This window comes from Microcebus murinus, chromosome 13 (assembly GCF_040939455.1).
Source record: "Microcebus murinus isolate Inina chromosome 13, M.murinus_Inina_mat1.0, whole genome shotgun sequence".
In the NCBI taxonomy this organism is placed as follows: Eukaryota; Metazoa; Chordata; class Mammalia; order Primates; family Cheirogaleidae; genus Microcebus; species Microcebus murinus.
The window spans coordinates 78,026,686-78,041,531 of NC_134116.1; the positions used below are offsets into that span (position 1 = coordinate 78,026,686).

General features: G+C 43.5%; 1 protein-coding gene across 2 annotated transcripts in view; it reads left to right on the plus strand.

The window, feature by feature from the left end:
* The window catches only part of LOC105878807 (phospholipid-transporting ATPase IB), a 504,404-nt gene that overhangs the window by 113,610 nt on the left and 375,948 nt on the right, over positions 1–14,846 (plus strand). For both annotated transcript variants that reach the window (XR_012922496.1, XM_076009551.1), the window contains exons 3-10: positions 3,239–3,338; positions 3,795–3,893; positions 5,285–5,330; positions 6,300–6,340; positions 10,084–10,157; positions 11,916–11,985; positions 13,320–13,447; positions 14,625–14,736. Coding sequence is in view for 1 of the 2 variants with exons in the window: in XM_076009551.1 (XP_075865666.1) it covers positions 3,239–3,338; positions 3,795–3,893; positions 5,285–5,330; positions 6,300–6,340; positions 10,084–10,157; positions 11,916–11,985; positions 13,320–13,447; positions 14,625–14,736 (670 nt within the window). In the remaining variant the exon portion in view is untranslated. The remainder of the gene's footprint in view (positions 1–3,238; positions 3,339–3,794; positions 3,894–5,284; positions 5,331–6,299; positions 6,341–10,083; positions 10,158–11,915; positions 11,986–13,319; positions 13,448–14,624; positions 14,737–14,846) is intronic.

Consider the following 14,846-nt stretch of genomic DNA (forward strand, 5'->3'; position numbering starts at 1 on the left):
TCTCAGTGCTGTGTATTTGTTTCTGGTTTTCTGTTGGGAGAGAGAAGCAAGCTTGCCTCTACGTTGGCATTTTGGAACTGGAAACCCCATCCTGTTACATCTTATAGTGTTCTGCTGGATTGAATTCAGATAGGAAATGTGAACACATTTACCTCCTTGGCAACTATCCTTAAACCATTGCCATTCAAGGCGTGACCATTGGACAAGCAGCAGTGGCTTTACCTGGGCGTGTGTTAGGAATGCAGGGTCTCAGGCCTGCTCTAGACCTACCGAATCAGAATCAGTCTGCATTTTAACAAGCCTCGAAGATTGTGTGCACCTCAAGTTTGAGAAGCATCATACCACACCGTGCGAGGAGACTGATTTTGATGGGTGCTGTCTTTAGCTCTTTGTAGTTTTATGTCTTTAATTCTGTAATAGGACAGATAAAGGTTGTATATCTTGCTAATTATTTCAGTGCCACACAGTGACCTTTCCTTGCATGAATGTTAGTTTCTCTAAATTTCTTTTCTGTTGTTCATAGCTTTTAATTCTCAATTGCCAAACATGGACCATACATATAACAGGGTTTATACTCTGATATATCTGCAAGTTATGTTTAATAAATAGTATATTTTTTGATAAGCTTTTGAGTGTTATATTACTTTAAACGTTACATTTTATGAAGAATTTGCTGTTGGTTAGTGTTTAAAAGTTAAGCATAGCTCAATTTTTGTGCCTCTGCTTCAGTTGTCCTTTACTCAAACATTATATTGCTCTGTCAGTAGCAGACAGTTTGAATGGGAAAAAGAACATGTAAATTAGGTAGAACTATTTAGCCTCTCGCATATCTCCTAAATATGTGCACATTTTGAGGTATAGCCTATGAGCCCTGCTGATTTGCATATTCACAGTGATATTCGTAGCATCATCTTAACTATCTTTTAACAGAGTAAAACAATTGGTTGATAGTCCATTAAACAACCGCATAACTAGAAAGTCACACCAGGTGGAAAACTAATTAGCTATATACTATTTTCACATTTTGTGTGTGTGTGTGTGTGTGTGTGTCCCCAATCAGGACTTTATTTAATATCACCAGTGCCAATTCTTTTGGCATTAATTGTTTCAGATTAATTCTGTTTTTATAAAAACAGCTATCAAAGGGGTACAGTGTGGTACACATGCACCGCTGATTCCTGATTCCCAGCGGTTAAGTGAGCCTGCAGTGATCTGTGTTCTGTCATCCTCTCTGAGCATGTGTCTGCAGCCAGTGCTGGGAGCTTCTCTGAATTATTGATCGTGCTGGCTCGACCTCAGGATGAAAGCATTTGAGCTCATTTTTCTAGATCTAGTAGAGTAAAAGTTAGTGTGCGTTCCCCTCCCCTTTCCTACCCCCTTGTCTTTGGTCTCCTGGTGTAAGCAGGATCCACCCTCTTCCTCCTCCACTCTCCCCCTGCCTGGTGCCCAGAGACGCGGGGTCCCTGAGCACACTCAGCATTTGCTCGAGTGGGAAATGCTCACACATAGCTGGAGCCATGCGCTGAGTGTGTGTGTGTGTGTGTCTGGCTTTTATACAGATGAAATCTCAGCTTCCAATGTCATGGTCATGCTATCCTGCAAGACACTTCCTGCCGTCTTATCTTAGAGTGTGTGAGCCTCATGCTTCCTTTGCTAGTAAATGCTGGTCGCTTTGTTTGAATGGTCAGGATCGCCGTAAAGGAATGCGTGATGTTCTATTTGACTTTGTTCTCTAAGCTGTAGTAAAGAAAACTTGTTCCATCAGCTGTCACGTATACAAGCATGACAGTTTTCTCTACTCATTTTTTTTTCTGTATATATTAGTTGGTCAATTAATTTCCTTCTATTGTTTTTTATGGTAGAGACATGGTCTCACTCTTGCTCGGGCTGGTTTCAAACTCCTGACCTTGAGCAATCTGCCTGCCTCAGCCTCCCAGAGTGCTAGGATCACAGGCATGAGCCTCCACGCCTGGCAGTTTTCCCTATTCTTTAATGTGCTTAAGAATGTCAGCTAGTTTATCCTGCCTGGCTGAATTTTACAGTGACATCCTGTTACCCCATAGGGCCACACAGATGAGGAGGAGCTCCGTGTAAGCAAATTTTCTAGCTAATTCAGGGATATTCCTTCAAGTGTTACATTCTTTAAGTTTGAACTGTTTTAAAAGTGGTTTTCACATAATTTATCATACACGTCTTTAGCACCTCAGGCAGAAGAAGGCTAAAAATGATTTTGTCTTTAAGGACTGCTCTGATCACCGCGTTTTGTGAAATGCCAGGCAGTTGTACCAGGGAACGGTTTTCCGTGGGGCGGTGGCAGTAAATGACACAGGGGGCTACTTCTCTGTCCATCAGATGACCGCAGGCTGCTATAGTTTTGAGCAGCTTCGGTTTCATTCCGTCATTCCAGGTCTTGTTGCTGTCAGGTCCTACGGCAGCGTCCCTGCCTCTGCTGCGTTCTGTCCCCGGAGCCCTTCGCCCCCTCTGTTTTGGTGGCTCTGATTTGTTGTGTGTTCAAAACCTGCCAGATAATCTTGCAAGAATATATGTCAAGTAAGAACAGGCCCTGAGCGATAGCGAGGCCTTCCGAGGGTGAGCTGGGAATCCTGTAGGTATGCTCACGGCGCGAACTTGGGTAAACCTGTGAGCGGCCAAAGGACCGTGGTTCGTGTTGCCTTCGGGCCGTTTCATTGTTCGTGGACTGTCTGCTACGTGCTGCATGCTAGGAACGTAATGGAGCTGAAGTCAACATTCTTGCCGCCGTTCCCAAAATCTGTTCTGGGGATAGAGCAGTAGATAGAACACGAAGCAAAGAAGACCCTGTATCGTGTAGGGGAAGACACTGTACTGTGGCCTTGGGGGAAGAAGAGTCATTATCAATTTGACCAAACTGAATGGAAGACGTAAGATCGGCTGTGAGGGTGGGCTGGTGAGGACAGCTCAGTCATGGAGGGACAGGGTAGGCTGGAAGGGAGAAGATGTCCCCAGTGGAAGCAGCTGTGTGAGCAAAGGTGGCCAAATAAAGGGCGTGTGGATGGCGTGGGATTTACCTGGGTGTGGTTGGGGCATGGAACACCTGTCGAGGGTAGCCGGGGAGACACTGTGGGAGAAGTCAGCTCCGCAATTTCATTGTCCTGGGCTCTGAAACATTTTGTTTTTAAAGCCATTTGTAAAGCTTTTGTTCTTTGTTTTAGCTTATGCATCTCTGAACTGATAGTAGTGTTTTTCTTTGCACTTACAGTACGGCCAAGTACAGCGTGTTGACATTTCTACCTCGATTCTTGTATGAGCAGATTAGAAGAGCTGCTAATGCCTTCTTCCTCTTCATTGCCTTATTACAGGTAATGTTTTTTAAAGAAGTTGCTTAAAATTTGCATCCTCGATTGCATGCAAAATGAGATTTTGCTAAAAGGTTCTTTAATTGCAAAGTGTTACGGTACCTGAATATAGTCTGTTTCCTTCATCCGGTCATTGTCTGATAGAGGGAACAAACACGACTTGTATACAGGGAGGTTTTTGATATTACCTTAAGGAAAATTGCAGTGACCAAAAGAGGCATTGAAAAATGGCCCGAGGGTTGTACTTTTAAGTTGATTTCTGTTCTAGACACATAGCCAATGTTGGATAAAAATTTTTAAAATATATAGAACACATAGCTAGTTTTTAAAATGAGGTAGTTATTTTTCTGTAACAGACATAGAACAGAACTGCAAAAGAGTGAGCCGTGAGCTACAATTCTAACAATTTCAGTGGAGAGAATTTTAACACGCCGGCTTCCCTCTTGTGGTTTCTTACAGCAAATCCCAGACGTATCTCCAACAGGAAGATACACCACGCTGGTGCCATTGATCATTATTTTAACAATCGCAGGCATCAAAGAAATCGTAGAAGATTTTGTAAGTTTTCGCTTTCGGATGATAAAAAACATTTATGGAAAATACCTTATAACTCATGTTTTGCCTTGGATGCCATGCTTAAGGGAGGGAATTGAGCTATAGCTATGGCTTAGTAAGCCCCTCTAGACCCATGATGGTATTTTTTGGGAGGGAATGTGTACTCAGAGTGTCCTAAATACCTGTATGGTGACACTGAAGCAGTTCACACACTTCGTTTTTGAATGTTTGGTCTCTTGACCCCCTTTAATTTTTATCACTGGTGTTCCTTATAGCCCACGTTAGAGCTTGCTAACCTGGGTAGCTACTGAAGCATTAGACAGGGTGTCCCAAAAGTCTCCATACAAAGGAAAATTTGTAATGAATATTTTGTAAGTAAAGATACATTTAGCTATAATTTCTCATTTCTCCTGTGTATGGTGACTTGTGGGACACCCTGTAATACTGTCTAGGAGAGCAGCGTTGTGTTTGCTGTGCCTGAGGTAGTTCTATGAGAATCTTCTCCTTCTCACGCATACTTGCGTGCCAGGGTATCTCTGGGTTCACTGGCTACAACCATATCCCTCTTCTCTCTATATATATCTATGTGGCCTCTGTCTCTCTGTCTCTGCATTTGCTCTCCTCCCTCCTACCCCCTCCCCACCCATACGCTCACCCTCACACTCATATATACATCTTTCTGGGAACAGGTAAATGAATAAATGTCATACAGGTTGAACATTCTAATCCAAAACCTTGAAATCCGAAATGCTCCAAAATTCAAAACTTTTTGAGCGCTGACATGACACAACAAGTGGAAAATTCCTGACCTCGTGTGATGGGTGTACAAAATTATTGTAACTGTTTCCTAAAATTACCTTCAGGTTATGTATATGAGGTGTATATGCAATATAAATGAATAAATTTCGTGTTTCGACTCCGGTCCTACCTCTGAGATAGCTCATTATGTATATATAAATATTGCAAAATCTGGAACAATCTGAAATTCGAAACACTTCTGGTCCCAGGCATTTAGGATAAGGGAAATGTAACTTGTGCACATAGAAGCAAAGTTACTTCATCGGCCAAATGAAATCGGGTGTTTGTTGTTGGGTTTATCATACCGAATAATTATTTTAGTCTGATCCAAAACAAGGAGTGAGAAGTTTCATATTTCAAAGTGCTTGTTAATTGTTAGAACCAAAGTGTAGTAACTGAAACCACAGTAGATACATCTCAATTTAGCGAGTGACGAGAGATCATAAAACTGCCAGCTGAATTTTACAGCATAAACATCGCTGGCGGTTAGTTTCCTTGTCCCTTTTTAGTCTCGATCTCATTCTTTGCTGTTTGAATTATTCATTTGGAACTTTTGTGTGTAAGAACTGTTTTTTTTTTTTTTCTTTCTGTAACAGAAGCGACATAAGGCAGATAATGCGGTTAACAAAAAGAAAACAATAGGTAAGATACCAGGCTGAATCCCTCTTTCCACCGTAAAACTTAAAGATAAGATCTGCATTTAAGGAATCAAGTAGTTAATGGTATTGAGATAAATTGGGAAAATGATCTGTAAAACACTTTAAAGGAATAGTAAAATAAATGAACAAGATTTTGGTGCTGATGCTTAAGATTTGAACAGGATTTATATGTTTTAGAATTTTAGAGAAGGTTGTAATTTTTAGGAACTAGACAGTTTTTATGTTCATAAAAAGTCCAAGCATTCTTCATTGCCTTAATTTATAATCTCTCCCTACTTTTCCTCTTTCTACTTTTTATTGTTTTGATTTCTACAACATCATCTTTCCTTCTTTTTTTTTTTTTTTGAGACAGAGTCTCACTTTGTTGCCCAGGCTAGAGTGAGTGCCGTGGCGTCAGCCTGGCTCACAGCAACCTCAATCTCTGGGGCTCAGCGATCCTACTGCCTCAGCCTCCCGAGTAGCTGGGACTACAGGCATGCGCCACCATGCCCGGCTAATTTTTTGTATATATATTTTTAATTGGTCAATTAATTTATTTCTATTTTTGGTAGAGACGGGGTCTCGCTCAGGCTGGTTTCGAACTCCTGACCTTGAGCAATCCACCCGCCTCGGCCTCCCAAAGTGCTAGGATTACAGGCGTGAGCCACCACGCCCGGCTATCTTTCCTTCTTTTTAATTGTTTGATGACAGGCTTTTGTTTTTCTTCTGGGCTGAATAGATTTCACTTACATACATACATAAACATTTAAGTGTATACACTAACGTATGTATGTTACAGAGGTACGTAGATTGGGGCTCTACTTTGGGGAGTGTTGGTGTTATACCTTTATGTCTAAGAACATGGATACTAGAATTAATAAATGGGATTTTAAAAGGAGCCTTTTAGACTGTAGGAAGCTGATTCTAATTTATCACCAGTATTAACCAATATGCTATTTTTTTTCTTTTCCAGTGTTAAGAAATGGTATGTGGCATACCATTATGTGGAAAGAGGTAAATATTAATTTTACGGATATCCCAGAAAGTAATGGTTTGAAGACTTGTAATGAATTGATGGTATTGATTGCAATATAAAATTTGTGCTAAGACATAGATCACCTCCATTTTATGTAACTCTTAACGTTGTAGGGTTTTCCCAAGTGGTCTGCTTAGAACCGATACATGTTTACTCTGTCCCCTGCCCCTTCTAGAATGTGCCCAATGTGACAGTTCAAGCTGTGAACTAGTTGAACAATCAAAAGCAACTGTGAATTGTTGCTTTTGATTGATATTTCTGAAATCTCAAAGTACCTTCTGGTTTCTACATCCAATTCAGGAAACATTTTCCCTGGTCTTCTCTTGTCCTCTTAACCTAAGTTAGTTTGTTTTTCTTTTCAACGGTTGAGACTCTCACTTCTAACATTCTTGGTAGAAGGACCGTTCCGTACAGCGTGGTGGTATAGGGATTCCGGATCATCTCGGGCTGCTAGAACACCACCCATACGGTACTTGCTCCTCTTAACAACACCAAGGAAGGCTTTGCCTCCAAAGCCCTGCAAGTCTGAGGTTCGGAGAGCTCAACAATGCTGTGGGGTTTTTTGGTTGTTTATAGAGAGGAATAGAAAATGTAGGAGAAATCTGCCATGCCATCTGGGTATTTTATATCTGATAAAATTAGCTTTTTAAGTGAGTCTGTTTTAGCTGGACCTTCTTAATAGACACAAGATGTTTGGGAGGATGACTCTCATTAGTCCAGCATTCAAAGCTGATTAACGTGATTTCAGAAGAAAACAACTACTCAGAGGGATGACTCAAAATAGTTTTTCTTGCTAAACATTTAGCTAAACAATGTTTTTAAATACCTCTTTACAGCCTTTTATGTCTGAAAAATGCCTGTGATATAACTGCGGCATTTGCTTCAGTTTTTCTTTTATTTTGCTTTCCTTTAGGAGAACCACTCACCATTAAAATAGTGCTTTGCAATAACGCCTTAACCTTCGTACCAGTCTAGAAGTCCTGAATTGCAGACCTTCACGGACCTCAGTCTCATTTAGAAGTGTGGTGGTTCTTGGCCAAGAGGTTGGGAACTCTTGGCATCACAGGGGGAGAAATGCTCCCAATGCCAAAGGGATTCATGGGTTCCCTAGCACTGGGATTTACCCCTCTAATTCTCTAGGATGCCTCTTGGGTTTCTCTAGGCTTCCTCCTCAGCCCCAGAAAGGCATCATACTGGCCAGAGTGAAGGGTGATTCGGACTCCGTGTGCCTGGCTCTGTCTGAAGCAGCAGGAAATGGGGTGATGTTCTCTGACTTCCTGGTCCAGGAGCTGACGGCCTTGCCGACTCCTAGAGCTCATGACTGTTTCCCGCACACATCTGGGAGAAACGCGACAACAGAGAAACACCTGTTAAATGCTTTGCCACTTGCATTTTTATTTCAACTTAAAATGCATTTAGTTTATTTACTGAAATGGAGCTCTCGGCACGTGCTGGAGACTGTGCCGGCGTGGGAGGAGTGAGGCAGGGCCCCTGCCCTTGCGGAGTCGTGTCCTGCAGCCGGTCTCCAGCTTCCGCTGGCACCCCTGTCACCCGGAGAGCTAGTAAAACCCAGATGCTGGGCCCCACTCCCAGACTTTCTTACCCTCTGCATCTGGGGCGGGGCCCTAGAATATGCATTTTTCACAAGTCCCCAGGTGCAGCTGATGCTACTGGTGTCGGCAGCATACTCAGGAGCCACTAGATCCTGGAGGAGACAGGTGCTAACTATATAGCACAGTGCAGCTGCCGAGCCCCACGGGGCTGCATGTATGTCCACTGGGAGTGCCTGGGAGGGGCCGGCAGTCTAGACCCCTGGCTCAGGTCAGGGGAGGCTCCCCTCCAGAGATGCCGCTGAGCAGCTCCCTGCAACGCCGAATGGGAGGTGACCAGTTTCAGAGGCGCGGCTGCAGAGCTGTGAGCAGTTCAGTGTGAGGATGGGAATATGGGAGAGGGCAGGTGCCAGAGATGTCAGCAAGGGGAGCTGGCTGTCGTTATGCAAAGCATTGATGATCTAATCTGAGATGCCTGCCGAGGCTCGAGTCCGCCATCGCCTGGGTTGTAGGTGAACACTGAGAGGCAGCGCTCGGGCGGATCTCAGCAGCTTCCATTGACTTTAAGAGGATCTTTTTGCTGCTGCTTCAGAACTAAGAGGCGTGAGGAACCTTCTGGGGCTACAGTGGATGCAGGGATCTGGGGTGGTTGCTTTCCCACTGTACTGACTCTTTTAGACAGTATTGCACACGCAAGGACAGTCACACGTAAGCACATCAAGTAGAAGGCCATTTTCAAACAAAATCCCAAGTAAGTAGTTTCCCACGGTACACGAAGTTTCTTAGTGCTTGGTTGCTGAGATATGAATGCTCCTTTATTTAGAAAGTAAAGATGGGAGAAAGCCATAATTTCCCTTGTCCTCCCACTTTGAATTAAAAAAACCCACTGCTTTTCTTCTTTTGAAAACATGGCTAATTTTCCTTTCTAGTGGGTTTCCCTCCCCAATTGCTTCTTCTTATTTTATTTTTTATGTAATTAAACTATTCCTGTAAAATATTTTTACTTTTAAAAAACACTTTCCATTTGCATAAGCATCCTTTGCTTTTGTGCTGGCAGTTGTTATAAACAGCTCTGAGCATTCCCCCCTCCCCCCAACACGTCGATAAGCAATTTGGAGCACACGTAGGACACCCCTCGGTAAACTCTCCTCTCTCCCGACAGAAAATTAACACGGGCACCTGCTCCCTTGTAAGATCCAGTAGTTTGTCACAGGTGTGATATCATTTGAACTTCTTGATTTCTAAGGGAATAGCGTAGGGTTCAGTAGGAAAACAGAAAGCAGAAGTGCCCATTTTGAGTTTTGCAATTAGTACTGCTCTAGGTAGGAATGATCTTTCTTTTTGTGTCATCAGAGAATTCTAGTGTCCTTGATTGTGAATGGTAGAGTCTGCTTCCCAACGTTGTCTCTGACTTTGGCCATGCCTCTCTTTCTGACAATTTCTTGAGACTGCACAAGTCTCCTCTGCTTTATGTGGTGTATTTCCGGGAGACCTTTTAGGTGCACGGCGCATGAATGGATGTAGTATTGCCTTTTAATCAGAGCACTGGCCTTCCTGTCGGATGGCCCAGTTTAGAATACTGGTTCTGACACTCACTGACTGTATGGCTTTGATCAGGTTGTTTTGTTTTGAGCTTCAGTTTCCCCATTTGTAAAACAGAAAAATGTACGTGTGCTAAATAACCTAGTTGATCCTCACAGCAACCCCATGAAACACGTGATATTATCCTCATTTTATAGATGAGAAAACTGAGGCACACAGAGTTTGCATAGCCTTTGCTTAGCTACACAGCAGGGGCTCGGAGCCCAGATGTTCAGGCGGGCTCTGGAGGTGCCTGTGTACCACTCTGCCCTACGAGCACGGCTACGGAAACGTCCGCGTGTTTGCAAATGGGCGGATGGTTGTCATAAAATGAGATCCGAGTAGTTTTGTCGACTCATCGCTTTTCTCCCTCTCCCTTTCCTTTTTTCTTTTTTTATTAAGCATCATTGCAAAAAGGCAATATTACCAGTTGCCTGCAAGGAAGCATTTTCCTTTTGTTCTTGTCAAGGAGAATGATTTGGGCTTCTTTATGTTAAACGTCATGGCTTAGTAGAGTGATTTTTTTCTGCAAATATTTAAGCACCTTTTTCTTTTCTTTCCCGCTCCTCTGTCCTCGCCCGGCTCTCCAGGTGGCGGTGGGAGACATTGTGAAGGTCGTCAATGGGCAGTATCTTCCCGCAGACGTGGTCCTGCTCTCCTCCAGGTCAGGTGTGCTAGTGGGCGCGGGCTTTGAAACCGACGTTAGGAACAGCAAGGCGTTCAGCGGCGCCTGCACCTCTCCCTCCTGCCAGCCTTCTCTCTCCATCCCTCTCTTGCATCCACGCGCCGTGTGCCTTCTCCTGGCTCCACCCGGGGTTTCTTTCTCCCCGTTCATTCCTTCTGCTTTTTCTGAACTCTTTTGCCTGTGAGGACCCCATGTGATCTCCCGGCCATTCTGGGGTCATGCTCGTTTCTAGGAGGACTGATTCAAGAGCCGGGGAGTGGTCCCTTCACATCTGAGACTTCAGAACCGGTTTTTCCTGATGGGCCCAGGCAGCAGTCCCTACTGCAGAACCCAGTGACGCCCCACAGTAGAACCACGGGCGTTTGCCCAGCATGGACATGACCTGCAGATGGTGTTTGCTCTTCATTCATCCACATTTTGTCCCCTCTCTGCACAAATATCCTTGCCGTGTTCCCTAGGTAGTTTTATTCTAGAAAGGTATATTGTCACTCAGTGGTGTATGTAACGGACAATGCAGCCCTTGGCTTTCCCTTGCTTGATGCATAAAAGAATATATATAGCGAGGAAAGGAAGCCAAAGTGAGGGTAAGAATGAGCTTCTCTTCTGGGATTCAAGATTAAATTATATGACTCGAAGCCTGTAACTTCCTGTATCTATATGCTGTTGTGAATCATGATTCTTGTGCTGTTTGCATTTTCTTTGATTGCAGACGGTGTTTTTTGTATTGGATTTGATCACTCAATAGATTTTTAAGCCTTAGCTTGAAATTTCCTGCTCGAGATCAAAGACTTAAAAATAGGACCCTGAGCCTATGGAGGGGAGGGAGGCAGGATTCGAGTTTGTCCTTATTGATTGACGACAGAGAAGCTCTTACAAATATTAAAATATTGATCCCTTAATAGTTTGGGCTGTGAGTCTTGGCTGTGACCCTCAGAAATCCCGGTTTTGGCGTGGGATTGTCTGTCTGAACGGAAACACCGTGTGTCCAGGATGTTCTTGCCTAGTGTCTGGGCGCGCACTTTGCGCTGAGCAGCTGCCGACTACGTTATCCCATTTAATCTTCCCGATAACCCTCAACACCCTTCCTTTACACGAGGGAAGACCAAGACACAAAGAGATTAAACAACCTGCCAAGGCCACGTAGCCCAAAAATGTAGTTCCAGGGGATTTCCCCTTAGCTAGTGGGTTGCAGAGTCAGTTCTCTTAACTGCTAATACGTTCGTTAACCTAAACCCAAAGACTAGAAATAGATGTATAGTGTCTGCTATGCTTGTTTTTACTCTTTGAGCTTCTGTCCTTAAAATTAGGTGTTTTGATTGAAAGTTTCCTTTTGAGATAGTAAAAAATGCAGGGTAGCAAAGGCTCGCCAAGCCCATGCCTTGATCCTTCAATTCCTCTGCCTGTGATTTTCTTCAAAAGATGCATGTTTGTGCTGACAGTGCTGATGCGGGCCTTTTCGGTAGCATGCCCCTCTTCCCGCTCTGCAGTCCTTTCTGGCTGCTCCCGGCCTGCAGCTGTGGGGGGCATGTAAGGGCAGGTCAGCTGGGCAGATGCCTCTGTCCTAGTTGAGCCCTGGAGACCAGCCTGCGTCTTCCTTTCCTATCAATTACTATTACCATCAATTACAATTGTTTGTAACAATTTATTTTGAAGGGCCTATCATAACAGAGATTTTATGAGCTGTGAGTTTGTGGAGAGGACCTTACTAAACTTGGCTTTCTCTCTTTCTCTCCTTAGTGAACCTCAGTCAATGTGCTATGTTGAAACAGCTAATCTAGATGGGGAGACGAACCTTAAAATACGGCAGGTAAAGTCACCCTTTATGACATGTGTTGTTATGGAGGCCCCCATTACACATATGGTCCTACCTGTCTTTTCCTAGACAAAGAAAAAAGAAATGTTCAGCCACAAAAGGTCATGACTTAACCTGAACGAGAGGAATTTGCCTTTTATGATGGGGGGAGACATGCATAAAGAGAGCAAGGAGAATTGGCCTTCATCAAGCTCTTGGTGATGAAGGGTGTCACTCCTTCATTAGCATCTTCCTGCGCTCTCTGCCTGTGATTCTGCAGAGAGGGGACATCCCGGCGAGGCTGACTGGGTGGGAAGGACCCCAACTCTAGTGTGGATGAACACAGAGGACAGGGTCCATGTACCTCTGTTTACATCATTGTTGTAATGGAGAGCCTAATTCTTGAGAGTGGTCTACTAGACGCAAAATTTTTCATGCCTTAAATAAAGAAGCTATTCTTACCATATATTTTAATTCCAGAATGAACAATAAAAATTTTAAGCATTTTGACACTTAAAACATTTTTGCTACATAGGCCGGGCGCGGTGGCTCAAGCCTGTAATCCTAGCACTCTGGGAGGCCGAGGCGGGAGGATTGCTCAAGGTCAGGAGTTTGAGACCCGCCTGAGCAAGAGCGAGACCCCGTCTCTACTAAAGATAGAAAGAAATTAGCTGGACAGCTAAAACTATATAGAAAAAAAATTAGCCGGGCAAGGTGGCGCATGCCTGTAGTCCCAGCTACTCGGGAGGCTGAGGCAGGAGGATCGCCTGAGCCCCGGAGTTTGAGGTTGCTGTGAGCTAGGCTGATGCCACAGCACTCTAGCCCGGGCAACAGAGTGAGACTCTGTCTCCAAAAACATTTTTTTTTTGCTACATAAAGTTGAATTCAGTAATTCTCTCCACGTATCTTTCTTTTCTATTATAGATATTTCCTTTAGACATTATTTTTTCTGTTTAAAGGAGTTAGTGGAGTGCTAGATAGTGTTAAAATATTAAGGGGACACTTCATTCTATTTTTATGACCAGCTTCAGAGTATAGCTAATAGATTATGCTTTCAGTAAGGTGTTTTGGTGTGTTAATTATTACTTGCACATGGATGTTTCCAGCACAGTGGTGGAATCTTGACTTTCTACTTCACTAAATTCTTTTGCCACTTTTGCATTAGGTTCTTGTGGCAGAAACCACAGGTGAAGTCGACTCCGCGGGACTGACAGTTTGATTTGTGAGCCCTGCACAGTTACTGCACTGTGGATGGCTCATTGTTTCCTTTTGATTATGGTGGGAACGCCAAATTGTCCCTGAACACGGAAAGATTGTGTTCGATTTCGTCTTTTGGCTTCACCATCTAGGCTTTGAGTCACACCGCTGAAATGCAGACGCGCGAGGTGCTGATGAGGTTATCTGGAACCGTAGAATGCGAAGGGCCCAATCGCCACCTCTATGACTTCACTGGAAACTTGCACCTAGATGGGAAAAGGTAGTATTTTCCTTTTCTTAGTGTTTTTTTTTTTTTTTTTTTTTAAGTGTGGCTAAGAATTTACTAGAGCTTTGGAAAATGTTTTCTAGTTTCATAACATTTTGAAACAGTGAGATTTCACGCCATTTCAGTCAACTTAAAATTTCCCTTACATGTAAGGAAAGAACTGATTTTTTGACAAGCAAAGAGCCCAAGGGCCTCGTGTAAGGGTCAGAACATGTGATTTATTCTTCCTGTTCCTGTTCCCTGCCAGGCAGGAGAAATGGTTTTAGCTGCGTAAAATGGTGCAGAAAAGCAGAAGAGAGGTGTCTGAGGCGTACAGAAGCTAGTTTGCATGCTAGAGAACTGTATACTTTTTCCCCCTGGCATTCTCCTAAGGAACATTTGTTTCTTAGAAAGTTCAATGAAATGGATGGGTGACTCTTCCTCTAGAATGTTCAGTGCCCTGTTGTCTTTGTCCTCTGGGTGCTTGCTGTGTCATTTGAGTCGGCGTGGTCGTGATGTCGGGGTGCAGTGTCTATCTCCTGGCCTCCTCCGGTCTGCGTGCCTCTGACCAGTGCCCCCAGGGCCTGTCGGGCTGTCCCTTGTGTTCTGAACAGGCCCACGGCTTGCAAGGACCTGGCCGTGGGAATCAACCCCAAATAAATATGACGACTACGTGTGACTACTCCTTGGCTTCCTGTGGCACGCATAGCTGTTCTGGAGGCTCCCCATTCTGAATTTCTAAATTATCACGCAGGCCTCTGTTTAGTCATTAAGCCATCCTTGACAAATTTGATGTGATAGGTTAACTGCTGCTTCTTCTTTATTTTTCTTATAATAGTCTATAAAATAAACTGAGTTTCCCAAACGAGTAAGCTTCTGGTTGTTATTTTAGCAACTCCCTTCTGGGTGTTGAGTTTCATAACAGGATTATGAGAGGCATAATTCCCTCTAACATTTTATTGGGGGGGGAACATTTTTTTCTGTAGCGATGAATGAATAAAATAAACCGTTTTTGTTGGTCTCCTTTGGTAGATTAAGCCAAGGGTAACCTTTGTTGCTCCCGTTTCTCAGTGGAATAGTTCAAATTCTACTAAAGGAAACATTTGATTTATTGTGGGTTTATGTGTAAGGGGCACGCTCATGCTCATTTGTCAGACTGTCATTAAATATAAATGTTGTTTCTTATTTTTAGCTCTGTTTCCCTTGGGCCTGACCAGATCTTGTTAAGAGGTACGCAGCTTAGAAATACTCAGTGGGTCTTTGGCATAGTTGTTTATACTGGACACGACACCAAACTCATGCAGGTAAAACATTTCTATTCTGAAAAGCAATGTTGATTTTAGTCTTTTTTTTTTTTTTTCTTTTTGTTTTTATAGACTAGAGGGTAGAACATGCCTGTGTTGCGTTTAAGAAG